This window comes from Clytia hemisphaerica, unplaced genomic scaffold, assembly GCF_902728285.1.
Source record: "Clytia hemisphaerica strain Z4C2 unplaced genomic scaffold, Clytia hemisphaerica genome assembly, whole genome shotgun sequence".
Lineage (NCBI taxonomy): Eukaryota > Metazoa > Cnidaria > Hydrozoa > Leptothecata > Clytiidae > Clytia > Clytia hemisphaerica.
The window spans coordinates 460,232-487,032 of NW_027104240.1; the positions used below are offsets into that span (position 1 = coordinate 460,232).

The 26,801-nt window shown below is 34.6% G+C and overlaps 3 protein-coding genes and 1 long non-coding RNA gene across 4 annotated transcripts; 2 read left to right on the forward strand and 2 right to left on the reverse strand.

Annotated features, from left to right (window-relative positions):
* The first annotated feature begins 677 nt into the window (after nucleotides 1–677).
* LOC136816264 (uncharacterized) lies at nucleotides 678–5,924 on the forward strand. The gene is made up of 2 exons (XM_067072592.1): nucleotides 678–923; nucleotides 1,186–5,924. The coding sequence occupies exons 1-2, from the start codon at nucleotides 884–886 to the stop codon at nucleotides 5,184–5,186; spliced, it is 4,041 nt and encodes a 1,346-aa protein (XP_066928693.1). The 5' UTR covers nucleotides 678–883; the 3' UTR covers nucleotides 5,187–5,924.
* A 1,814-nt stretch (nucleotides 5,925–7,738) lies between these two features.
* On the reverse strand, nucleotides 7,739–12,838 carry LOC136816267 (uncharacterized). Its single transcript, XR_010847904.1, has 3 exons — nucleotides 12,771–12,838; nucleotides 12,511–12,580; nucleotides 7,739–7,798 (listed from the first exon to the last, which is right to left on the reverse strand). It is a non-coding gene; the product is annotated as an uncharacterized lncRNA (long non-coding RNA).
* LOC136816265 (homeobox protein vent1-like) lies at nucleotides 12,579–14,215 on the forward strand. Its single transcript, XM_067072593.1, has 3 exons — nucleotides 12,579–12,862; nucleotides 13,257–13,420; nucleotides 13,677–14,215. The coding sequence occupies exons 1-3, from the start codon at nucleotides 12,649–12,651 to the stop codon at nucleotides 14,022–14,024; spliced, it is 726 nt and encodes a 241-aa protein (XP_066928694.1). The 5' UTR covers nucleotides 12,579–12,648; the 3' UTR covers nucleotides 14,025–14,215.
* Nucleotides 14,216–19,301: 5,086 nt separating this feature from the next.
* Nucleotides 19,302–26,658, reverse strand: LOC136816288 (uncharacterized). The gene is made up of 5 exons (XM_067072617.1): nucleotides 26,523–26,658; nucleotides 22,358–22,388; nucleotides 21,229–21,303; nucleotides 20,722–20,773; nucleotides 19,302–19,488 (listed from the first exon to the last, which is right to left on the reverse strand). The coding sequence occupies exons 1-5, from the start codon at nucleotides 26,544–26,546 to the stop codon at nucleotides 19,326–19,328; spliced, it is 345 nt and encodes a 114-aa protein (XP_066928718.1). The 5' UTR covers nucleotides 26,547–26,658; the 3' UTR covers nucleotides 19,302–19,325.
* Nucleotides 26,659–26,801: the final 143 nt, after the last annotated feature.

Below are 26,801 nucleotides of genomic sequence, written 5' to 3' on the forward strand. Positions count from 1 at the left end.
AGTCAGCATTATTTTTATTTTTCTATTGTTCTGAACAATAGGCCTAATGTCTTAACTCTGAAATCTCACCCTGATATTCTTATAGAAGTTATTCTTATAAAAAAAGCGTGTAGCGCAATTACACTATTTCCCTTCAGAGTGATTTTCGTATGATAGAAAAAAGAGTACGCAAATAAAGCGAATACATTTTAATTAGAAATTAATCAAAACATTGCAGATCCGACATTGATGGCGAATAAGGGTGGAGTTCATCGCCTCGAGGGCGGTCATACAACGACGATGCTTAATCGCGGGAGTGGTTGTAAAATTTAATCAAAAATCAAAACCAGTATAAGGATGTGTAAGGTGTAATTTAAATGATCTTAATTTCTTCTTCTACCTGTATCTGACAGTTTTACGAACATTTTATCATAGCTTGTGGTTAAAATAAAATGATCAATAAAGAATTTATCAAAATGAAGATTATTCTATCATTTTTCATTAATGAATTGCAAAATAACCACTTCAGAAAATATGGTTCATTTAATAAGTCAATCAATGATAAGGAAATTTGCATAATTCATTATCAAGTTGAAGATATGATGTGTAATATGGGGGTTTAAGGATTTAACAATTCCTAAAAAAAGAACTACGAGTAAAAGGGTATATTGATGAATATTTTCTTCATTTGGATGAAGGGAAAAGGAAAAGGAAGAAGCAAAGCCGGTCAAAAGATTTTGCTTTTAAAAGATTTTTCGTTGGTCTCGTTGTTGGAGGTTATCCGTTTTTGGAAATCAAATTCGCTCAGTCCCATAAAAACATCTAAGGGAGGCTATAGAGTTCAGATCACAATCACAATCGATAGGGCAGATATATTTGTTATTTCGAAGAAAATGGCGTAAAAATGATAACACTGTTAACCATTATTTCAGCTGTCTTAACAGGTAAGAAAAGCCATTGAAATAATCAAATAAAATAATGCTGATAAACTTTGCACGGCTCATGTAATGACCAGGCACAAAGGTGTCAACTCTAAAACTGGTTGAAAGTAAATTTACAAAATAAGGAATACTCTAAAAAGCGGGCATTAATTTTCGCCCTGGTGATAGCACTATTTTTTGGCTTTCGTATCTAATGTAGACCGATGATGTCGGATCCGTTGTAAATTTTATTCAATTTCATTTCTTCATGTTTTTTTCTTTTTAGTTGCCAGCGGACGAGAAATCTATTTCTCCAAATCGAAGCAAAGTCGAGATGTGCTCGATTGCGGTAACATTAAAACACCATGCCGAACGTTGGCGCATGCTCTAAGAATCGCCAAGAATAAAGACACCATCACATTCCTTTGCAACCAGGAAAAGAATGCCTGCAAATTTCGATTAAGAAGGAGAATCGATATCTTCAATAAGGATTTGATCATCAAAAGCTCTGGTGATAATCCACAAACACCGATATTCTACTTCGAGACTGGTGAAGTGTTCCAATTGAGAGGTGGACGTGTCAAACTGACATTCTCGAATATTACAATCCATCTCCGGAGATCTGTCGGCAACATCCTGAACGGTGAATCTAGAGTTGTCTTCAAACAATGCTCAATCTTGGTAAAGAAACGACGTTACTCTTTGGGAATTCCAAGCAGTTTGAAATTTATCCGTGTCAATGGGAACGCCGTTTTGAAACTATACCTCATAGACAGTACTGTGGTTCATTTGAAATTTGACAGGCTTCGGATCCTAAACCTAATGCTAGCAGACGACTTGGGACGATCGGTGGATGTTTACATCTTCAACAGCAACATCAATGGTAATATCGTGGCAACTTTTAAAACAAGTGGTACTGGGCGTATTCATGTCTCGGGAACCAAATTTAACTACACCACACTGTCAATCGAGGGTACAGACCAAGCAACCAAAACCTGGTCAAGCATTAAGATAATAGATTCGGAAATCAACAATGGTCTTTTGAACCAACAACTCTTATTAAAGAATCTCAAAGACGTTCGCATGCAAAACGTTACTCTCAAAGGTAGTGAGAATGTTAACTCGCTAAGAGCACAATCAACCTCAAGTCTTATCATCAGTGGTTTCAAAGTGCTCACACGAATGGCTCACATCTCAAACATAGACCACCTGGTCATTCAAAAAGCATCCTTCACCAGATCTAATCTCATTATCCAGGAATGCAAGACAGTCATGCTGGCAACATCGGACCTGAAAGACACCGACGTGTTGATACAAAAAATCCAGTTCTTACAATCTAACGACGATACGTACGAAAACAGCGAGTTGAAGGTTTTGCATTCCAGAATGGTAATCATTAACTCTGGTAAGTATACCACGTCTTATGATCAACTTATATCGTTCACTCAATCCACTGGTGTTATACGAAATGCAATCATCTCCCATCGTCCATTGCGTGTTCTTAACAGCAAATTAACCATCATGAGTTCGAGATTTTCAAATAATACAGCAATCGAAGGCAAAGGAGGTGGAGCGATATTGAGCCAGAACTCAACCCTGGTTATAAATGACACAGTCTTCCATAACTGTTCAGCAAAATATTTCGGTGGATGTTACTACAGCACGGATAAAGGAAGCACTTTACAAATAAATAGAGTCAAATTCGAATCTTACATAAATGAGATTGCAAACCCTTCATTATTCGGAAGCTCCATATACTCGACAACAACAGTGGACTTGAATGACGTGGATTTTCTCCTTCACAATATAACCAGAAGTCCTATCGTTTTCATCAAGGAGCACCAAGAAACATTAGCTTGTGACCAGAAAATCAGCTCCCTTGGTGATTTCAAACTACAATGTCCATCAGACCAAACAGTTCACCAAGAGATACACTTTAACGAGCGAAACGATTTATGCGATACCAACAATTTCGATTTCTTAACCATCTCATGTGTACCGTGTAACCCAGGCTTTATCAACCCGTTAAAAGCGACTTCCACGAATAGAAAAAAGGACGTTACATTTATAAACAATAAATGCACGAGCTGCGCTAATGAAACTTACGTCGAGACGTATCGCAACCAAACCGGATATGAAGTAAACTGCCCACTTGTGGTCAATATCGTTCCCGCCGCAGCCACGCCATCGCACAAGTGCGCCAACAACCACACCATGATTTACGATCCACAATGTCCGTACGGTTTCCATTTTAGTATTTTCTCAAACGAATGTCTTCACCACCGACTTTTTAATACGTACCACGCATTCATCTTCTGGTGTTGTCTAATGGTCATCGGATCTTTATACGCCGTCATTCTAATGTACATCAAAGAAATTGTTGTTATGTTAAGAATCAAACACGTGTTTCTACAACTGAAAATTGTGTTCGAATATTGTTGCTGCTGTTGCGGATGTAGTGATGAAGATGATGGTTTCCGTCTTCAAGAAAGCCCTGATATTATCGATGATGAATTTGATTTAGTGATCCTCAAACCTGACCAAGTCCAAATCATGCCTTTGAGATTCACCATGGGGACTACACTGGGGATTATCAAGATCCTGTTCTTCTTTTATCAAGTGGAATCGCTCATCCGAGTACCCTGCCCTTTTAAAGAAGACGTTGAAATAACAGTATTGTCTATTATTAGAGACAGCATATCAACAATAATGTCATTGCGATTGCAGTATTTTGTGAAAGGACTGCATTTGATACCCGAGAAAAATTTCACTGAGAATGGGAAAGAAATTATCAAAGCCACATTCGGGTTATGGCTTTTGATTCCAGTTTTATTGATCCTGATTGGTGCTTTAATGGGATATATCAATAAGAAGTGTCAACCAAGAGATAGATATCAAATCTCCGAAGGCTCAATGTCAAGAGAAGATAGCGTGGTATCTGATGATGAGGAGACTGTGGAAGATAACAATAATAAATTGCCTCAGAACGAGATTTCAAAGGATATTCCACAGACCATACGTGAAGGTGAGATACTAGAGATCCCAATACCAAAATTGAAGGTTCAACCAATGAAGAGACGTTTCGACCGTATCGATGGTAAAGTTCCAATCTACGTCGAAAAACCGTTGGCATTCCGCGTGAAATGTTTCTTGCTTTTACTATTGACTCTTGTTTACTTACCTATCGCTACCTTGATTCTAAAGAGTATTGACTGTACTGAAAACACCAAAGGTCTAAATGTTTTAACCACACAACAAGACATTCAATGTTACCAGGGCGTCCAAATATTTGCCATGATCCTCATTGCATTGTGGGTCATCCCATTCCCCTTAGCAGTCTACTTTGCCTCTATTATGCAATACACGTGTAAGATAAACCCACGTGAACTTTTCATCTCACTACTATGTCCACCATCTTTGATTTTCTTCTATGCACGTGGGAAACTATCAAAATACCGGCGCACGATCAATAAAGAGGACGCAATGATGGCGAAACATTTGTTGATGACGCTTTACGAATCGTTCAGACTTCAAAAAAGAGACCGCCGTTTTGACGTCATGTGGGATGTCTCCTATCTAGCCCGGAAACTTGTTTTAATGGTTCTCATCGTTTTCTCACCGAACGGAATCAGATTGTATTTGGTGGCTGCTTTTCTAGTCTTTTGTATCCTGCTCCAAATCAAGATTAAACCTTTCAGCCGTGATCTAACGAACCGTCTTGAATTTTTATCACTGGTCACACTCTGCTTCTTAACAGTTGCTAACATCTTTTGGGAAAAACAGAACACTTGTGTTGATCAGACGATGTTGAGCATATTCCAAGTTTTCTTCGTGTACGCCGAATACTCGATCATATGTGCGCCCTTCTTGATTGCTATCTTTTCAGTACCGTTAGCTTATTTACTTGCCTTCATTTGTATGTTCAGAGACCGCCACAGTGAGGAGGGCGGTGAGGAACGCCAGAGTTTAAGATCTGCGCCCTCGGATGAAAAAGATTGGCAATACCCAAACGAGGAAGAGAAAGCTGACGGAAATGGGGCGGTCGAGAAAAGCCGGAAAACGAGTACTGTGAGTGCTACTGGGTTGGTTTTCAATGAAGATGGACATTGGGTTGGTACGCAGGAGACTGGACTCGAAAGAAGCGGGGAAAACTTGATTATTAGCCCTAGAAGAGAAGCGAGGCTTAGTGATGATGAAGCGTTGCTTGGAAACGAAGGTAACGGGAGTGGATTAGATGACGAGAAAGACACATTGATTTTCAATGATATTGGACATTCAACTGTTTGAAGTTTGCTTTTATCCGGTGGCTGGCTAATGGATAGTATTGTTGCAGTGAGATATAGAGGAACAATAACACTCTTTAAAAACGATCTCAAAATTTAAGATTGGCTGTATTGAGTGATTATGAAACATGTTCGGTTAGGATAGCTATTTATAAATAAGCATAACCTTCTCAGGGGGATCGAATTGATAGACTTTGTTCATGGCTGAAAGACTGATTGGTTGGTATCAGCCCGCTCAGCCGAATAACCCGCCGATTGGTATAAAAATATGTTTTGCAGTAATAATTTGTTTAGGTTTGGCAATAGACTGATCCGGCAAAATACAGTTAGAGACTTCAAGCAAACCTCAAGCAAGCTGCCTGTTCCTAACTGACATAAATATCACCCATGGAACAAAAAACTATGTGAAGGTCTAAACGGGAAATATTTGAAGACTTTGAGTTAACAAGTCGTTACTAAACCATTAGTACATATTCTTTCTACCATTTCTAATAAAAAATGGCTGATCGTGGGTGAAAATGACGTCACACGGAATCGGTCTATACACCATATAATCGTCTAGTGTCTAAGTAATTTTTTTTGTGGACAATAGTCTATAAGATTCATATTAGGATCGATTGTATTTTTGATGTAAATAAGATTTTCATGTAACTTCCATGTATGTTGTATTTGTGTTTTCAGAATTTGCGTACAAACAATGAAATTGTAAATAGCGATTTAAGAGCTGATCAGCTGCCATATAAAGTTACAAACATGATTTTCACATTATACTGACATTATATTGACAGCTGAGGGCTCACCCATATAGTACGTATGTAAAAAAAATATTCTAGAGTCACAACCGAGGTTTCAAGTTTAGAATTTAGCCGAGGGAAATGTAAAAAATTCGTTAAAAGTTTTAATCAAGAATTTTGATAACCTTAGAAGAAGAAAATTTGTTAATTATAGTAGACCCTTAATTACAAAAATTTTTAGAGTATGGACGATAAAAATTAGCATCACGCTGCGTTGAAAACAGTCCGATCGAAACACTGTAAATTAGTCGATTAATACCTACTAATCTAACCTTTAATCGAGTAAAAGTAAAGAAGACTCCTTCGTCTCTATTTTCGAATGACGTATATACAATGTGTCCGGGGGACGGAGTCTATTCAAACGTAAATCCAAATTGGTTTCACTATTTCAAGTTCCTTTTTTGAAGACTTCATTATAAATTAGATACTCATTGAATGCACGGCAGTCAACAATAACTAATTATTATCTATATATTCAAGAGTTTTTGGGGGCTTCGCCCACAAGACCCCCAACTTTATCAATGTACAGCTTTGCATAGCACGTTCCCTTTCAGGCATATTAGAAATTCAATCTAAGTTTACAAAAACGGCCCCAGCTCAAAGTGCTTTAGAAAAATCCCGGTAGTTCCCAGTTTAGGATTAAGAACATTGAAAGACGGTTGGCTAAATTCCAGTCTTTAGCGGAGGTCTCCGCATAAAAGATTATATTGAGAAAATCAAGATTTAGAAGTCGATATCTTTCAAGAATACATAATAGGTTTACTTGTGTAGACTATTAAGATTCGATAAGCCAATGATCTAACGTGACGGGTATTTCATTAAAAACCTATTATTAATCATTCAGAATGCTTATTAATTCTGACTGTCGCTTAAAATAGTGTCTGCGAGCTAAATGATTTTTTTATAGGAACAAACTATTAGGCTTCAATGGACAAAATATTAATACTATAATATAAGTTAAGAACATTTTAAGGCTTTGTGGGCTCTATAACAACTATAACATCCAATTTCTTAGGAGACTGCACAAAAATTCTCACAAAATGGTGAAAATATGAACATTGTAAGAACATTTTAAGGCTAACTAAAAAGTTAATAACCTCCGAAGGCTTAAAAAACTTTGGATGTTTTCTTTTAAAGAAAAAAGTGAATATAATGCTCAGTAAGATCCCGCAATTAGATAAAGCTTAGCAGCAGACAGAATGAATGATGTCATTTACAGTTTAGTGTTTCTGTTAAGCCCAAACAAATGAATTCGAAATGTATACAGTGTGTCCGGAAAAATGCGGAACATCTTTGGAATCGAAAACCTTTTCACATAGCAGAAATTCCATTTTATCTCGATTATTTTAAAATACAGTATAACAAGAGAGTTTTGAGGATTTTTTTTCTTCCTATAAATTTTTGTTCCACTTTTTTATGGACGCCGTACAATCAGAGGTCTCCATGTACAATTACAGGGAACTTTAATTTGATACATGATCTTTTCAATCACAGCTATAGACAAAAAGGTTTAGTTCGACAGCAATTCGGGTAAAGAGTCTTCCAGGCTATATTTTCAGCCGTATTGGAGCATTTTTGAGCCTTTGGATCCTAAAATTAACTTAATCATTTAAAGATCATTTTTGTGGTTGTTTAAATCTCTTTTTTTTTCAAATAATGTTTCTTTGCTCGTAAAATCATTTAGTCAAAATCAGTTTAGTAGTAGTACAGTGGGAAGACGGACAATCGACATTAAAACAATAGAAATAGAAATATACAAACTTACTTTGATGGTATCTTCCGATGTAAAATCCTTGAGTAAATTCACGAATACTTGAAAGTACTAAACGCAAGAAAAAGAAAGGCAAAGGGTTAAAATACATCAACGGTCGCGAGCACCGAAATACCGACGCATTTTTCTGGAATCACCGTCAGCACCAAAATAAAAAATTACTAAAATCCTTACTTTGTCACTGGATGGAACTTTTGACATCGAAGTACTATCGTTTCTTTTTTCAAACACCGAAATACCGTTAGAAAACGAGCCGATAACGTCACACCGTCAAGTCCGTACACCGCCGCAACAAAACGCTGGGCTAAATGACATTTTGCCAATGAAGTAGGTATAAGCCCGAAGGGCTAGAAGCGAATTCCTAACCTTTCTCAGGTAAAAAAAAGTGAAGCCTTAAAATATGCGCCGTATTTTTGATGACGGATTGGATCTAGCAATTCCTTTGTTTTTGGGTGATATTTTTTTCGAAATTTAGCGGTAGATTCTAGTTTCAATCTGCCATTTGTGCAAAATCTAGGCGGACCGTGCTTTCAGTGTGCTATGATTTCAGATATCCAACTCAAATGTAAATGTCAAGCTATTTCAGCAAAGGTTAGTAAGCGCAAATGAGAATGTCTGTTAGGTAATAGCGCCTACTAGAAAATATACCACTGTAGTGTAAAACTGGATGATCTATAATCAGATTTCAGTGTGCTATGATTTCAGATATCCAACTCAAATGTAAATGTCAACCTATTTCAGCAAGTGTTAGTAAGCGCAAATGAGAATGTCTGTTAGGTAACAGCGCCTACTAGAAAATATACCACTGTAGTGTAAAACTGGATGATCTATGATCAGATTTCAGTGTGCTATGATTTCAGATATCCAACTCAAATGTAAATGTCAACCTATTTCAGCAAAGGTTAGTAAGCGCAAATGAGAATGTCTGTTAGGTAACAGCGCCTACTAGAAAATATACCACTGTAGTGTAAAACTGGATGATCTATAATCAGATTTCAGTGTGCTATGATTTCAGATATCCAACTCAAATGTAAATGTCAACCTATTTCAGCAAAGGTTAGTAAGCCCAAATGAGAATGTCTGTTAGGTAACAGCGCCTACTAGAAAATATACCACTGTAGTGTAAAACTGGATGATCTATGATCAGATTTCAGTGTGCTATGATTTCAGATATCCAACTCAAATGTAAATGTCAACCTATTTCAGCAAAGGTTAGTAAGCGCAAATGAGAATGTCTGTCAGATAATAGCGCCTACTAGAAACTACTACGACCGTAGTGCACTGGTAGAGCATCCGGCTACGGTTCGCAAAGTTGTTGGTTCAACCCCAGCCGGGTCATACCAGAGATTTTCAAAATGGTACTTGATGCCTCTCTGCTAGATGCAGATGCAATCCAGGGAGAAAGAGTGGCGCCCTCCCCTACCTTCGGGTGGATAGCTATCGAAAGAGGAGCCTTCGGGTCGCCTCCGACTGCGGTCGCAGCCTTACTTACTTACTAGAAAATATACCACTGTAGTGTAAAACTGAATGATCTGGGATGAGCTGATTGGCGACGACGTAAACTATGGAAGCATACACACACTGATCAGTATAAAGCGACCGCCAATTATCTCTAAACAATAGCATGATATGTCAGCTCACGCTGTGAGCACTTGAATTAACTTAAAGGTATCTGAAATTATGTCTATCGGCTATAAGAATAATTTGTTAGTAGTCGGAGAACTGTAAGGTTGTATTAGCAAACTTTAAGGAGTAATTGAGGACGTTGGAATTGGAGATTCTTTTTTAAGGTAGTTTTGAAGTTGTAATTTGAAAGAGTATAATGTTATTTCTCTAGTAATAAAGATCGTTGTTAAAATTATAAAATAAACTTGATATTCCGGGATATTCTTATAAGTAAACTATCAGAAGCTCAGAAGTAGGGTCGACAATCCAAAGTGATTAAGCTTGATGATCTAATTGATCGTTTCTCTAATTAAGGGACAAGTGATTATTAGTAAGTTGTATTCAAACGAATAAGCCAACAAACAAGATTATCTTTATACCCTTTTATTGAAAGTAGACTTATAGCAAAATAACGTCTCCTTTAATGGGGTTTTATAAAGATTGCGTTATTAGTTTGTCTATCAGTAATCTAAATAGAGATAATTGATACTTAATTGCGTCATTTCATGGAGAGGTACTTACTTAGATACATGCTTTTTCATAAGAACAACCAAAATTTTGGGAGAAATCTACTCTTACTCTTAGGTGCCAAAAAAAAGGGGGGTTTGAAGATTTTCGAAATATTAATAAACGGGGTGGGGGCCTAATTGCCGGGGGTTAGAAATTGTCCGGGGGGTTGGAAAATTAACAAGTGGGGAGGGGGGAGGCGTTTATTTGGCACCTAAGAGTACCTTAATCTACTTGCTTGAAAACGAAAATGAAAGCGTTTTTACATAGGTATGTTTATGGCTTTTGATTTTGGTGCGATTATTTTGCCTTAGCCAATCACTACGCTCGAAAGCTCATTTAATCCCAAATTTGAATGATCAAAGTGGTACGCCAACCTGGGCAGATTCTCTTACAGGCCTTTTAGGGCGAATTGTCATGCGCGGAGTAATAAGCATCTGCTCGGAGATAACAGATTACCAAAAACTTCGACCTGTTTGTACACAAACATTCTATATTAGGTTTAGTTTAATGTGACTGAATGGTAATTTCGAAAATTACTATCGAAAAAATATTGTGTATTGGGAAAGGTGGTTTTAGGGAGCTCGCTCAAGGGCAAACGGAGAAAATTATATCGATTCAAATGATTACCGAATAGATTACATTAAGATATGTTAGATATAAGATAATTATGTGTCAACCATAACATTAACAATCAAATTTCTTTAGATTTTTTCAATAATTTGAAAAATTCTCTATCAGATGATAAAAATTGCACTTTCTTTAAAGCAATGAAAAAAGGAAAAAAACTCGGAGCAAAAATTGATAACCATCTAGGCGTAAGGAAAAATTATAATGCAGTATATAAACCATTTAGATAGCGAATGTTGATTGATCTTTTAGCTCATTTGTTATTGATGAGATAAAAATTTTGTTCAGTCTGGTGCATAGCAAAAAAAAAGGTTTAAGTAAAGCAAGCTAATTATTAGATGAAAATGACTCTTCCATATCAATATTAGTCACATTTTAAAAAGGGACTCAGCGGGACTTTTCGACTTGATTTTTCACCCTATCAATACTATTGTCTTTTTGGTATTGAGCTATAGCAGAAAATAGTCTTTACCCTTTATTTGAGGAGGTGCGACGTCCAGGGTGGTCTGGAAAATAAAAAAATCCAGGGTGTCTTTTTCTCGAGTGTAAAAATCCAGGGTAATCAGTAAAATGAGGTGGAAATTCCAGGGGGTTATCCCTTTTTCCCAAAAAAGACCTCCTCGACATACAGGGTACAATACACGGGTTTCGAATTAAATCTGGCGCGAGAGAAAAAATCAAGTAAATAAAAGGAGCGATAAGGGGAAATGCCTTATAAAAGGTTGATAGATTTCCTTTCTTCTCTTTTGAAAGCCAGGTGTTCATTCAAAAGATGTTTTTTCTATTTTAAATTCAATAAAAGAAATATGATTAAACGATTGACTTTTTATTTTAATGTTTTTTGTTTTCACAATGACCCATAAAGTCTGTCAAAATGGAAAAATGAGCTAAAATTGCTTGATACACGGCCAATTTTCGTTCTGTTTACTTGATATTTTTCGTGCAAATTTACATGGGATCAAAGCTAAAGCTAAGCAAAAATTTAATTCGAAACCCGTGTATTCTTTTTTATGGAATAGCCCAATCCGGCTTCGAACCTGAAAATAGTTTTGTTGTACCATGGATGAGAGTTTTGGAACTATCGTACTAGTAACAGTTTGTTGTCTTCCTTATAGACCTGGAACTGAAACAAAAAAGCAGGAGAGACCCTATGTAAGGTTAAATAAGTCAATTTTATACTAAATTTCATCGTTCAATCGGTTGAAGGTTGATGACGCTGGCCTAAAACAAGAGGAAGCTCTCAAGACCTAAAAGATCCCGCGAAGAAACTTTTCCAGAAAATTCTGTCACACGAATTCTAACCGGTAGGAATGTAATTTTTTGTGTTGACCTAGCGCTTTAGAAAACGTTGAAAATCAAAAGGCGTTTCCTTCGCCTTGGTTTCCCCACATCGAACATAAATCTAAGTTCTAAATAGACACGCGCTTACGCATCTTTCGAGACTTGATTGAAATTAGGGAACAAAAGGACTCGTTAATAAACTCAAAGCAAATCGCTAAGGCGAGAGGAGCCTTAATTGTTTAACGATGTCTCCTGAATTAGTGGAAAATCGCATAAAAAGACTTCTTTAACGAGGTAATATCATCTTAATTAAGTACTTGCACGTTTAATCTCTCCCTATTATGAAGGGTAATCAATTTGTTTGAAGAACTATATAATACGTTTGATTTTTAAACCTTTAATGAAGTCATCCTATTAATTAACGAATAATAAAAGAAATTGAAAAGGTTTAATGTTTGCCCCCTGGTAATGGTATTCGATAAAGATATCCTCATGTGTCAACTGAGTTTTCATTTGGCAATAGAGCGCAAATTGAAACGGACATACAGACAATACAACAGTGGTGAAGAAAATATATAAGTCTGAAACCTATGAATCACATCGAAAATATAAAGAACCTACCTACTTAAACGAACGAAAAATTTGAATTGAAATTGAAAGAAGACTGAGGAAAATAGTACCTGGTTTTAATGCTTTATGTCACCAGAACTGACGTAGACCATTGAAGTATCAACTTGATTGTGACGTACTCTAGAAAAGAAGGAACAGTTGTAAAATATAAGACATTACAGCGTGGAAATACAATTTTACGATCCAAAATGCATGATAAAACTCGAAAGCGAAGCAGTTTTATGATGGATGACATATTGAGTGGAGTAGAGGGTAAAAGAGACAATCATAAATATAGTGAAAAATCGATGACTATGAACAACGATCTTACCATAAATGAAGTCGTCCAAAAGAAGTTGAAACTAGCTTCAGATGAGGTTTCCAATCGTGCATTTGTAGAGGAGGAGGACGATGTTTTCGACTGTAAGTTGACTTTTCTAATCTTTATATCACATTATTTCTGTTTCGTTTTGAAATTCACCAAGAGCTACCAAGAGATGATTTGATTCGTTAACTTCCATTGTTTTGATATTTCTCAACACCAAAGTTCCCAATTATAATAAATCAATGATCTTGCTTCCAAACAAAAATGCATTAATTAGTTCTTATATGATTTTGAATAGCTCATCCATATACGCCTCAACCCAAAGGCGTTGAACTGAAAATAAAAGACACAAATTGAAAACTATAAAATAATACATTACGCTTCAGCCATAACAGAATAATGAACAGAATCTTATGGCATGAATAACCCTCCCCAATTCCTGCATCAGGAATAATTTTTTATATATCCCTTTTCTTTTCTTTTTTACTTTAGACACCAAAATTGATTCACCTCCATCACCGGAAATTCGAAAACTGCGGACAACGTTTTCATCGGAACAAGTGCTACTGTTAGAAAAGCGTTTTACAAAACAAAGGTACTTGTCAGCAAATGAGAGATTGGAACTAGCGAAGAAACTCAAGCTCTCTGATAACCAGGTAATTATGTTTTCTTAATTCTCAAACTATCCAGCTTTCAAAGCAACAGAGAGGATTAGTTAGGTTCGGTTATTTGCTATAGGAAATAAATTTTGAGAAGCAAAACTCAACAAGGAATGATATGATCCATGCAATTTTAGTATAAAAATATTCAACTGTTGGTACGAAAAAATATTTCAAAAATTAGAATATCAAAAATACTTCAATAAATTCCTATCATCTAAACAATCTCCTTCTGGTATCTCTCAATTAACAGGTCAAAACATGGTACCAAAACAGACGAATGAAACTAAAACGTCAACTCAAAATACAAATGCAACGTTACCACGAAGAACTTTACTTCCAAAGTCTTCATAACTGTTTTATACAACAACAGCCCCATAACGCCCCACACCCTCTTCAAAATACGCCCCCATTATATCAAAACCCGCAACATCCACAACCACCACATGAATCACGTCACTGTTTCCGTGACAACAACGCTATCAAACCAATGCCGTATCTACGCCCGTCGATTTCACCGACGACGCCACGTCATCACGGAAAATCACCGGATTGCAACCAAGTGTCCTGTCGTTGCCGGCAAAATAGTCTCGAAATTTAATGATGTGATGCGAACTTTTATCAACGGGGTTATTATAAGTGTATGTAGTGAAAATATGACATGTGAATATTCTGTAAATAATATAGACCAAATACTTAACTTTTTATGGTATTTTAGAGTCATTTTTTGTGTACATAAGAAAAAAATATTTTTTATTAAAAAGTAAAGATGTATAAAATATAAGATAATTAGAGTCGATAGATGCAAATAAATGAAACTCTTACTCACTACGGAAATAGAAACAATCATGTTAAAATCATGCCTTCAAAATCGCCCACAAAATGCACTTAGGTTACACGCTTTTTTTTATAAGAATATCTTTTATAAGAATATCAGGGTGAGAATTGGCCAAATCGTAAGAATACCCTAAGAATTCCCTCTAGGATGAGTTTCAGATTTTGATAAGAATACAGTCATTTTGTATTTGTTTAACAGAAAATATTGGGTTTTTTTGTTCGACGTGAATCCTTGAATTGAAACTTAAGAAAATATAGAAATATAATTTCAGCTCCCAAAGTGATCATTTCTCGTGATTGTATAAAAGTCAAGTTAAAAAAAATAAAAATACGTTAAGAATATTTCACCCTCAATTTTAATTTTTTTTTAAGAATACCTGACCATCATCCAAAAGCACACTATTCTTGTAAAAAAAGACGTGTACTTGAATTAATGTACTAAATCTGGAATATGATTGAATAGTTAAAGGTTTTAGCAGCTAAGTAAAGGGCCCTAGCAGAAAGTGTCAGAATAAAGAAAGAAAACAAATAGAATGCTCCAACGCTAAAACTACACGTCTTTTATTAAGATAAAGTAAATAAGATAAATTACATAAGGCGTCAATGGCCAAAACAATTAAGAACAAGTGTTAAGAACATTTTAGGGCTTAAAATGGTCTCTAAACACACAACTTCTTAAGGAAAAACACAAAATACTCACAAAATAGTGAAATTAGGAACAATTCTAAAAAGGGTTTAGGCTTAAAACTCAAAAAATCAGAAGGCTTAAAAAATGTTGGATTTTCTTTAAAAAAAATGTATTCTAGTGACGTAACGTGTGAAATAAGTTGGAAGGTAGAAATTTCGAAATTTTGAAGCGGAAAAGTAGGTCGATATAACCAAAATAATGTTCATTTATTATTTAAATCCGGTAATGCTGTGCGTGGAAAACTGGTAGGTGGGTACTAAATTCAACGATCTTTGTTATAAATAAACTTGTTTTTAAAAGTTGAATCACTCGTCTTTTTTAAAGGCAGCAAATCCCGTGGGTATAAACTCGCGATTTTCGAAACTTTTTTAATAGATTAGAAATTTCTGGAAAATGTTATTTACAAAAAAAACTTCGAAATTTTTTTCCATACCTGACGGTGGATAAACTAAATTTTGTGTTTCACCCCGTGGAAAATTTAAAATAATTTTTTACCCCTTGGGAAAATGATTCTCTAGAAATTCTCTTCGTATATCCCTGGAAATGTTCGTCCACCCCTCCCCCCATGTATAATATGGAATGCCCTAATACCCGAAAAAATCGCAGGTGGATAGTAAAGGCTCATTTACAAAAACAATAAAATAAATAAATAATATTTCAATTTCGAAAGGTTTATACTTTGCGAGTTTTTTTCTTTTCATTTCTGAACCAACAAAGGCAATGTATAAAAGAGAAGCAGTTTCGAACCATGAGCTTTTGACAATGGCCAGTAAAAAGAGGCGTTTTCTGGATGTACTTTAAAATTAATATGGTTCACTTTTAAGTCAAAAGGCGATGAGTCATAATAAAAATGATGATAAAAATATGGCCGACGTTTTACGCCCATAAACTATATATACCTTAGGGTATGAAATTCATTATTCATTATGATCGAAAAATTAAGGTTATAAAATTTTCCTGGTTTCAAGCGATTTTCAACGAAAAACAAAAAGTCAGAGCATTCAGACAACGTTCAAAAGATGTTTTCAAACTGTAGGTGAAGTGTTAAAACGAAAAGCTTAAAAAGCCACTGTGTGAAATTTCGATACTGTTGGATTTTTGAAAAGTACTTTAACACCTAAAACTATTGTGAGTGGTTTTTCCTTTTCTTAATGACGTCCGATATGAAAATCAATGTATTGAGGTATCTTTTTCTAACCGTCATTCGGGTAAATTCCCATGCGAAGCAAATAAAACAAGACTTTGTGTGTCAAGAAAAGAAGAAAACATTCAACTTGATTGTGTATTGGTTAAAAAGGAAGAGTTACATCTTTGATAAGATAAAAAGGCAGCCACTATAGAACTCTTATTTAACTTGGCGAAGAAGAAGAAGAAAATAACACCCATCGACAACAACAAGATACTTAATCGAAGATAAGGAACAAAAATAATATAAAAACGTGATAAGAGAAAACAAGGCTATGTCATTAAAAAGCATTCTGATATTATCCCTTTATTGGATGTTAGTTCATAATACGCCACTCAATATTATAAAAAGCACACCAAAATGTCCGTACCGTCGCTGGTATGGTTGCCAGAAGCCAGAAACCAAAAGAGGAGTGTCAGTATCTAAAGATCTTCTCCTATTGGTCAACAGGGGAACAATGAACTCCAAAGGTTACCAGAAAACCTTCATATCAGAAAACTTTGGATACAATGATCGAACTGCTGGACAGGAGGAAACTTCCCACCAAAATTACAATGAAATGAATGAGGGAAAACTTACCAATGGCAATAGACAACCGATTGACAAGGCTGTTGACACAACCTTGATGCAAGCTGGACAACAACTATCTCAAAATCAACAGCAACAAAAAGGAACACAAAAACATCAAAGACAACCAGAACAACAACAAAGATATCCAGAGCTGCCACAAGAACTACCACAGGGAATATTAAAACAACATGAAAAAAGCCCACAGCAAAGCCATCACAAATTGAAAACAGAAGCTCTTGAACAAGACCTGATAGAACAACAGCAACAAGAAGTTCCACAACAACAACAAAAACAAATGGAAGATCAACAACAGAAAAGGCAACTTCAAAAAGAGCTGAGAGAAGAATTCAACGATGAAGAAAGAGAAGAACTATCGCAGCTTCGAGAAACTGGCCAAGAATCACAAATGGTGACGTTACCAAAGGAATTTCAAAATATGGCTCTCTTACTGTCCCTTAAGAAACAGTGGGAAAATGAACACAGATTCAAAGACCGAAGAAATTATGAGGACAGAACTGATGTCGAAAACAACTTAGTAAAGTAAACAATCTCTGCTAAGATCAATATTTATTATCAATTTTATCGAAAGATTTGGGATTTTTCCTAATTTCATCGTTATTTTTTTCCATACACCGTTATTCTATTTTACAGCAAAAATGAGAATCAGAATCAATTTTGAATTTTTTTGTCAAACCTCTATTCCTCAAAGTATTTAATAAACGCTTCATTCAATAATGATCTCCAATTAAGTGATTGAAAAGCTGAATTTTATAATTACTTTAATGTCGACATTCCTGTGTTTGGAAAAGAACCCTGAAGTCTCCTAAAATCGAACATTTCATTCAACAAGCACAGATTTGCAAGCTTATTCAAATTCTGTTAAAAGTTATACCGTATTACTTCGAATAAACGGTCCGGGTGTTCATTAATTTTTTGGATTTTAGAAGGTACATTAATTCGAGAGGGGCGTACATAAAAAGAGGGACATTTATTGAATATTCTTTAACAAAAGGCATTTGAATAAAGTGAATGGGCGCCTTCTTCCGCCTTTTATTATGTTTCAGTTCAAATATGCCATTCTAGAGATGTAAAAGTTGGTCAAAACTAGTTCGAATACTGAAAGAATACAATTATTAACACATATTTTAATTTTCCTCTATATGAATCTTCCTGTAAAGGTTTTTCAAATAAACACAGAGCTAGAAGGGGGAGTTTATTTGAAGCGGGCGTTTGTCTAAGGGGCCGTTTATTGAAAATTTTTCCTTTTGGGAGGGGTGTTTAAAAGAAGGGGACATTTATTCGAAGTCATATCAATGTATGATTGAAAAAAAACTCACCAAATTAATGCATCACAATGATTAGCAAATTCACCCAAATCCAAAGAATTCATTTATTAAAATCATTCAGAATTTTGATGGGAAATGTTGTTTGTAATTTTTTTGTAATCTTTTCATCCTAAAAGAAAAATGAGCGTTAAAGAAAAAATAATATTAAACCTATTCAGTCTGGCGGGTGGGGCTGTTTCTGTTCGGAGGTTAAATTATTGGTAATAGCTCCTGCAATAATAGAGCTTTTGCCAGGAAATTTTTTGTAAATTCCTAACTTTTATTTACCTTTAAAATTAAAAAAAAATTGACACCTAATAATTTTCACAACTTGAGCATGATGACATTTCGGACAGTAAGGGGTCACAAAAATTGACACTTTTCCAATACAAATTTATTTTTAATGTCAAATATTTCGTTTAAACCGTAATTTATTGAATATTTAGGATAAAATAAGCACTTTAAACTCAGGCAACTTTTTCTAAAGCCTTTGTTAGAATACAATAGCTATTTATAAGAATAAAGGAAATTTTCGGTTTTTGCTCACTTTCTGGGCATGATGAGTCACGTAGAAGTTACCTTATGCTACAAGGATCTTGTGTGCCAAATTTCATCCAAAAAGACCCACTAGATCAAAAGTTAAGGGGTGGTACAGGAAAGCCCCCCTAGTTCTGAATCGCCCCTAAAAGCCTAGGTTGAATAGGGTTAAATAAAAAAATAAAGACTCGGTCATCCAAATTACAAATTAGGTAGTTTCAAAACAAAAACCATAATAATATAACCTTAGATGACTCTTTTTTTTTTCTAAATTCTCTTAACAAGACTTTTCCTTATGCTTTGAATCCTATCTAGCCTGAGGTCTTTTTGGAGGAAAAAGTGACAAATCATGAACCTTCCTTGGTTTAGAGTCTAGATAGTTATTTTTTAAAGAAGAAATGTTTGAATGGGGAGATTTTTGTACCCTGCGCTATAGCCTAACAAGTTTTTCAACCTTAAGTTGAGAACCAGAATTTTCTCTAGCTTAATCAAAATTTACATTTGAATCCCATTCCCAAGCTTGTTGACAAATAACATTTAGACATCAAATAACAAACACATAAAACTATATATGATAAATAAACAAATACTTTGAGCTAAGATTTCATTTAAAATATTCTATAAGGGTACTACCAAGGTAAGGGACCGACCAAGGGGACTTTAGAATCTAAACTTTTTAAATCGAGCACCCCTTCCCTGGGATCGAACTCTATTTTATTAAGAACAAAATTTGACTAAAGATTCTGCATTATATTTATTTTAACTTTCATTTTCTACAACTTGATTTAATGTCTTTGTCAAACATCTTAATTTCTCTTTTAAAGCTGCCTTCTGTGATTTCAAAATGTCTTCGGCTTTTTCTGCTTCTTGAATAAGCTCATCCAACCTTTTCTCGAAAAACATGTCGATCTTTTCACTTTCTCTAAAAACACAAAAGTAGGACTTCAAGATTTTATGATTCAAATAAAACTCCTTATAGTATTCTTATAACAGTTTTTCTCCCTTTGGCTCTAGTTGTCAGTTCAGTTCAGTCTATGCTTCAACTGATAAACATTAGGCAGAGAGGCACCATCTCATAGGATATAATAGGATATCAAAACATTGTATGATTTTCTGATATTAAAATATTCTTAGAACAATTACCACAGTAGAGAGATTCTCTTTGGTTTAGCTGACCATTGTTTACGCTTTAAATCGACAAACATTAAGCAGAGGTAAAAAGTACTATTTTTTAAATAGGTTAGACCTAATTTGAGAATCAACCCAGAACCTTACACACTTAGTAAAATGGAAATAGTGTACCTTTAGACTACTTTAATGGGATAAATCTTTGCGGTGATTAAATTTCGCGGTTGAGCTCATCCGCAAAATTTTAAGATTTCGCGGGGATTAATTTTCGCGGATGAGGGATTTCCTGATTTTTCGCGGGGATTTAATTTCGCGGATTGGGGTACAAATTAAAATTTTTGAAAAGGGTCAAAACATTGAAATAAATTTTTTCCAGGAAATTAAGAATTTTGTTTTCCGTTTTCCCTCCTTTTCTTACATATCATTTTAAATGTTAAATTTCAAGCCAGTTGGATTACCCTCTTGCATTGAAAAGCTTTTAATAAGCGATCACTTTAGATAAAAAATTTTCCAATACCTTTTCCAAGTTTCTAAATTTGTGAAGAAAATTTTGAGGAAAACGATTTTTTGCTAACAAGCATATCGAGGATTTGACCTTTTTCGAGGGTTGCGTGCCCTCATGTAGAAAAAAAATAAAAAACGATAAAAATAGAAATTTCGCGGATTGCAAAAAAAATTCAAATTTTTCGCTGAAACTAATTTTTTGCTGAAACTAATTTTCGCGGATGGGCCTTTTTCAAATTTCCAATGGGACTTATTTTCGCGGATGACACCCAAATCCGGGAAATCCGGGAAATCCGCGAAAATTAATTCCCGCGAAAATTTATCCCATTAAAGTACTTAAAAAAATTCGTTATTGTTGAGATCAAAATTTTTTAGGATTTTCATGCTCGCCAAAATTAATTCCCTCAAGGTAAGTAAAACGTAAAAAAGTCTATGGGAATGTCTTTGTGAACGGTCAAATTTTAATATTAGTCCCTTTTTATGTTTCATTTTAAATTGATTTTTGTAGTTTAAATTCACTTACTGAAAGGCTGCCGCCCATTTTGAAAATGAATAAGCAAACTCTTGCTTGATTCCTAAAGATGCAATAAAAATGATTACATCATAAATCAACAAATACTAAAAATTCAATATATTCGCCTCAATTTCAGTCTGTTCCTCTAAAAAATCCTGCATTATAACACGCATGCGTAATTTCTCTTTCTTTTAGCCATATGTAGTTAAATCCTGTGATAAACATGGACAAACTAACAGGGTCGGGGTTGTGGATGCGCAATATGTCATTTTTTATGAAATTTGTCCTTCTTTTTGTCTATTTTTAGTAGATGTAGGATTCTTTAGATTAACCCCCTCCATTTTAAAGCAAGGTTATAATAAAATCAGAAAAAACAAGTTAGCCCAATTTGCGCTTTTGATACGGCTATTTATATATCTCACACTGGCTCCCTTGCCCAGAATTCCACGCCGAAATTCCCTTTTCATTATACTGAAAAAAGCTTCTGACATGTTTCAAATAAATTTCAAAAATAACCTTGGCATGCTTCAGTGACATTCTGAAAGTTCATCTCTGATTGTTGATTTTGCTCGCCACTTGATGATTGAGAACCTAATAATAAAAAAACTGCTTATTAGTAGTTCTAGAATGAAGTTCTAAGGTTATAAAGTCAGAGGCCCGGAATTCCCGAGTTATTTTTTCCGAGTTAAAAAAACCGAATTACGAAAAAAACCGAGTTATTTATCCCGAGTCATTTTTGGAATTTTGACGTCATTTTACATTTCTAACGGTTTATTTTGCTTCCTTTAACTTCAAATTTATTTTTAACTCATTTTATTTTAGAATTTTTTCGGAACATTTCTCTTTTTTTCTTATTTTTGAATTTTTAAGACTACTGGAATTTTTAATTCTATTTGGCTTTCTGAGTTATTTTCCAACTTGGGCCATAAGTAATTGATGTCAATTTTCAGCATTGAAAATTCGTTAATTTTTTAAGAATTTCATTCCAATATATTTGTTAAAAATTTTTTAGACTTGGCAGTGAATGGTTATTTGGTAAATTTCGCGATTTTTCGATGCGGTTGCATTTTTTATGCAAAAATTGATTTTTTTCTAATTTAACAGTCTTTTAAACCGTTAAGAACCTTGTTAGAATTTAAAAAGGCAACACAAAAAAAAGTCCTTCAGAAGATATGGGACCCGAAATACCCCTTGGTAGCATTTTTCTGTGAAATATCAAATCTCCAACTTATTACTAAAAACGGGGGTCATGTTATCTTTTTTGAACTGTGCAATTAAACGTTGGAAAATGTTAAGTGTTGGTGCATTGGTATTATTGCTATTGGTATCATTTATTATTTCGAAACTATATTATATTTGACTATCAAAAGTTACAGGCATTCTTGTTTCCACTGCCAATTATATCTGGACAGACATTAGTAATAATCTTGATCATAAGATAAAAACTTAAAGAAAAAAATACCTGCTTTTCATGAGAATAGAGTCTGGAATAGTTAGTCTGAGGAAGATTCTTTTTCTCTAGTGTTCTAAACTCAAAAGTTTTAACTCAAAAAACTAACCATAATATTTCTATAAAGGTTATTCTTATAAAAAGAGCATACAAATCTAGCCCTATTTTCTTACTCAACTAAAGTTAAGCTCTTACTTTGCTCTTTATCTGCAACCTTGGTCTTTGCCTAAAAAATAATCATATCAACTGAAATGAACCAACAATTAAATAATCAATAAAGGCCAAGATAAGGATATTGAAATAAAGGGGCCATTAACATGGAAGCAGGCCAACAGACTGGGATCTCATTTGAGATTCATCTCTCCTTTATACTATTTTGCATGAAAAAAGGATTCTGTTCATATGAGAACCGAACCAGCCAAACTTGCCGAAATCCCACTTAAGGAGTTTTCAAATGGAGTGGGGCTAAGGCCTAACCCACTCAGGTGAGATGGAATATCCTTGGGTCTGTATGGGATTAGAGCCTACCCTACTGAATGGGGTCCAACTTTTCATGAAAGGAAAGTGTGAAAAAAGAAAAAATGTGGCCATCTATAGCAAGAAACAATAGAATATTTTGAGCTATTTGGGTCATTGAATGGTCTATAAACCATGCAAGGAGATCCAATATAAATGGAAATGGAAATCTAAACATAAAATTGAACCCTTTCCATGTTCAGTTATTTCTACCTTTTATTATAACTGAAGATAGCTTAAAAAACCCATTAATCGCCAGTAAGGCGAACCCGAAAAAATTTTTTGTTTCCGGTCCACCGGCCGGGTGAAAATTTATTTCGTCGTCACCCGGCCGCATTTTTTTTTGTACATCATTGTTAGGGCTAGGGTTAGTTTGTTTGTTTGGAAAACTTTAGTGAATCAGTTTTTGAGGCGTGTGATTTATCGCACGTGATATTTTATATTCTACTGTAAAATGCACGCCTAGAAATCACTTGGAATGAAGGTTTTATCCTGATCATTGTTATAGAAATGAAATTTTATTCATCTCAAACTAAATCCTGCATTGTTTTTGTTTTAATTCTTGCTTGCAACTCAACTTTTAAGAATGTTATTTTATATACAACTTGGTTTTTATAAAAGAATCATGCTGATTTATGAGTAAAATAAATAGAAACATTCACAAAGTGGGGACTTTTCAGTAAGTAAACATCTTTGTTTTTATAAATGGAATCATGCTGACTTGTGAGTAAAATAAAAAGAAACATTCATAAAGTGAGGATTTAAAAAATTGGGGAAATGTTTCTCTCACTCTACTTTTTTCTCAAAAAGGTTCACTTCGTAATCACAGTTTAGAGCCTTTAGCAATTGAAGATAAATATTCAAAATGAAAGAGAGTGTCCAGTTCTTAGAGATATTGTAACACAATTGAAAATATAAACGATGAAAATTAAGTATTTGAATAATCGCACGCCTAGACCACTATAAATCAAAATCTAGGCGTGCGATGATCACACTTGAATTTTTCTTATGCCGAAGCCTGTAGCAGTGTCAAGTTACTACAGATTTAAGGTAAAGAAGACCATCATTTTAACTTCTACGAGTGCTTTAAAAAATCGAGTTTTGGGATCGAAATTTAGCAAAAAAAAATTTTTTGCGGCCGGCCGGGTGAGTGGTTTTTTCGTCACCCGGTGGACCGGAAACAAAAATATTTTTAGGGTTCGCCTAACCCATGCAATTGTCTTTACCAGCTTCAATTTATAGACATAATGAATAAGAATCTAAGCTGTATTTGCAGGGGTAAATCTATGTGTAATCATCCAATTTTGTATATTTTGATGGCATTTATCCAATGAAAAGGAGATTGTTAAAAATTTACAGCACTGACAAAATTGATTATGACATTTGCGATCGTTATCTTAAAACAGCTATGTAATTTGTAAAATATCAGTGGATGAAATTGATGGACCCCTCAAAGTGTTCGAAATTATGTAAATTTTAAAAATTTTAAGGTTTCGAAGTTTGTTGAATATAATATGTTTCAGAGTTACATCAATGAGGATATTTTGTAAATGAAGTATTTTGTGGAGTATGTAAAAATATCTTATTTTAATCGGCTTTTGGAGAAATCCCAAGGCCAAGAGATTTAAAAGTGAGAATATGTTGAGTCTGTGTGAAAAATTGAAAATAAAATAAGAACCTTCTGTGCTCTGGAGGTGGAGTATGCATTGATTATGACATCATTAAATATGTCAATATCAATTTACATTTATTTTATTAATAGCTGTTCTTATCTTGAAATTTAAAATGTATGAGCAAAAGAGAATAGAATTCAATATTTGTTTCCTATTTAGATTACATTAGCATTAGAAAAGGTTAATTTCCATGAAAAATATTTTGCAATGGTGTAATGCCAAATCAATCTTGGGTACCTAAAAAGAGTCTCTCTTGCTAATTAATTTTTCAGAAAATTTTCAACCCAGGACATTCTTATTGACATATTTGATTTCATATCAGGACGGTGTCTCTTAGGATGTCAGGATTTTAAAGCTCAAATTTGCTCCAATAAGGCTTGGAATATAGCCTAGGAGCCATCAAACCCCTCCAAATTGAAATATTCAATTCAATGAAAGAAAGTTGAAGTGCTAAAATAGCAATACTCCTTTTAGCGAAGGCAACAGTCTTTTACATAACTAATTACTCCACACTTTGGTGGATGCAAGTATAACAAGCAGGAAATTAAATATTATCAAAAGATTGTAAAATGTATATCTCCTAATCATAAGTGATGTCATGTATAGTTATGTTTAATATCATTATTAAAATTTGAGATTAGCTAGATGTCAATTGGCCATCAAGAAACATCTGAATAGACCTTTTCCCCTTTCCATCCACCATCTTGAATAATATGCAAAAATAGAGGAACGAAAAAGCCGTGGTTGGATTTAGTTGGAAAGTACATGTTTTTTTTTATAAGGAACACGTTTATAAGGAACTCAAGGCTGAAAATGGTTCAAAAAATAAGGAATTGTTTAGGAACTGCTCAGGCTGAGAATAAGAAAACAAGTTTTAAGGAACAGTAAGAGATGGTTATCCAAACTGAGCAGCTATGTAAATAAGGAACTCGATAAGGAACTTTGAGGCTGAAATGCTCTGGAAAAATAAGGAACTCCAGGCTCAGAGCAAAGTTAAGGTTCCTTATTAAAAAAAAACGACAACGTGTATGCAAAACATATGCAAGTTTACACAAAGAAAAAAAAAGACAACAAAGCATCTTATAAATAAATTTTATAATTATTAGAACAATATAAGATGGAATTTCTTAATCCAAAAAGAAATATTTAAGGAACAACAAAAGCATTTTAGAAATTTGTTCTTAAAGACATTGCATATTCTGTTTTCATGCCATTAAAAAATTCCACCAAGACGGAGTACACACATTAAACTTTCAAAACACGTACATGTACGTTTATTAGGCACCCGAGAGTATGCATGTAAGTATTATATTAACACTTTCTTTTTGCATATGTTTTGCATACTTTCTAATGGAATTTCACCACAGCAATTCGGCCACCATAATTTTTGCATACAATTCAATATGGCAGATGGAAAGGCGGCAAAAAGGTCTATTCCCGCCATCTTAAAATTTATACTCGCGCATGATTTTTTATTATCCAAGCACGCTGTTTTATTTACACGTGATTCTGTCCAGGACTAATTCGCCAAAACTACTCGCTAGTGTGCAAATATGAGATTCTAAAATGGTAGATTAGACTGCGAGCAGAAACATTTGTTTTGAAATTTTGCTGCTTTGGTTGCTTTGGATATCTCCGGCGCAGACTCGAGATTGGTCTTGGCGCATTGGCTCAGAGTAGCTGGCGCCAGATTTACTCCTACTATGTACACTTTAAAACAAAGAATACGCCATGATGCTATTGAAAATGTTAACTTTACACAGGTTATAGCAGGATGTTAATTAAGCATAAAAAATCACTCTTTAGAAGGGTCGCAACCCTCCCCCTTTCAAAAGTTTTTTACTAATGACTGAGTCAATATGTCGTTGCGTTCTCCCAAACAAACTATTCTCTCGCCCAAACTTTTAAATTCTGAAAACGCTAAAATACACCAAAATCTCAATATGTTTCTACCATGATTGTAGCTTGTATTAGACTGAATTAATGATTCTTGACGGTATTTATTTTGCTTGCTTGTGGTGGAAATGATGGATACATTTCTGACATTCTGGACATTGATGATTGACACAGTGTTTTATATATTTTAATAAATGATTTCAGATGATTATCCTACTGCTGGTTAACTTGACGATGATTAAGAGGGTACTTTCCTTGAAAAATTAATTTTCTACCTGATTGACATTGTTTTCTGCCATGATTAATGAAACTGACCGAAATGAACTGAAACCAGACAGATATGTGCTGCTGTGCTGTTGGCTGTGTGGTGCGATTGAAATTCTTGCAGGCCACGCTTTTTGAAAATTTTCGCGCTGAAAAAAATTATTAAAACTCTGTATACATCGAACGAATAAACAATTTCTATTCGATGAAGACAGGCCCTTATCAATATCGCTGGCACGGTCACACTTACTAAAAGTTATTAGATTCGAATAGTCTAAAAGAGGCGTGTG

What these genes read in the sequence shown, in the direction of transcription:
- LOC136816264 (XM_067072592.1), top strand. Translation starts at nt 884, where the DNA reads ATGATAACACTGTTAACCATTATTTCAGCTGTCTTAACAG. An exon ending in TATTTCAGCTGTCTTAACAG is followed by an intron (nt 924 to 1,185) that starts GTAAGAAAAGCC and finishes TTTTCTTTTTAG; the next exon opens with TTGCCAGCGGACGAGAAATC.
- LOC136816265 (XM_067072593.1), top strand. Translation starts at nt 12,649, where the DNA reads ATGCATGATAAAACTCGAAAGCGAAGCAGTTTTATGATGGATGACATA. An exon ending in GGAGGACGATGTTTTCGACT is followed by an intron (nt 12,863 to 13,256) that starts GTAAGTTGACTT and finishes TTTTTACTTTAG; the next exon opens with ACACCAAAATTGATTCACCT. An exon ending in TCAAGCTCTCTGATAACCAG is followed by an intron (nt 13,421 to 13,676) that starts GTAATTATGTTT and finishes CTCAATTAACAG; the next exon opens with GTCAAAACATGGTACCAAAA.
- LOC136816288 (XM_067072617.1), bottom strand. Translation starts at nt 26,546, where the DNA reads ATGGCAGAAAACAATGTCAATCAG. An exon ending in GGTTGCAGATAAAGAGCAAA is followed by an intron (nt 21,304 to 22,357) that starts GTAAGAGCTTAA and finishes TTTTATTATTAG; the next exon opens with GTTCTCAATCATCAAGTGGC. An exon ending in AAATGGGCGGCAGCCTTTCA is followed by an intron (nt 19,489 to 20,721) that starts GTAAGTGAATTT and finishes TTGTGTTTTTAG; the next exon opens with AGAAAGTGAAAAGATCGACA.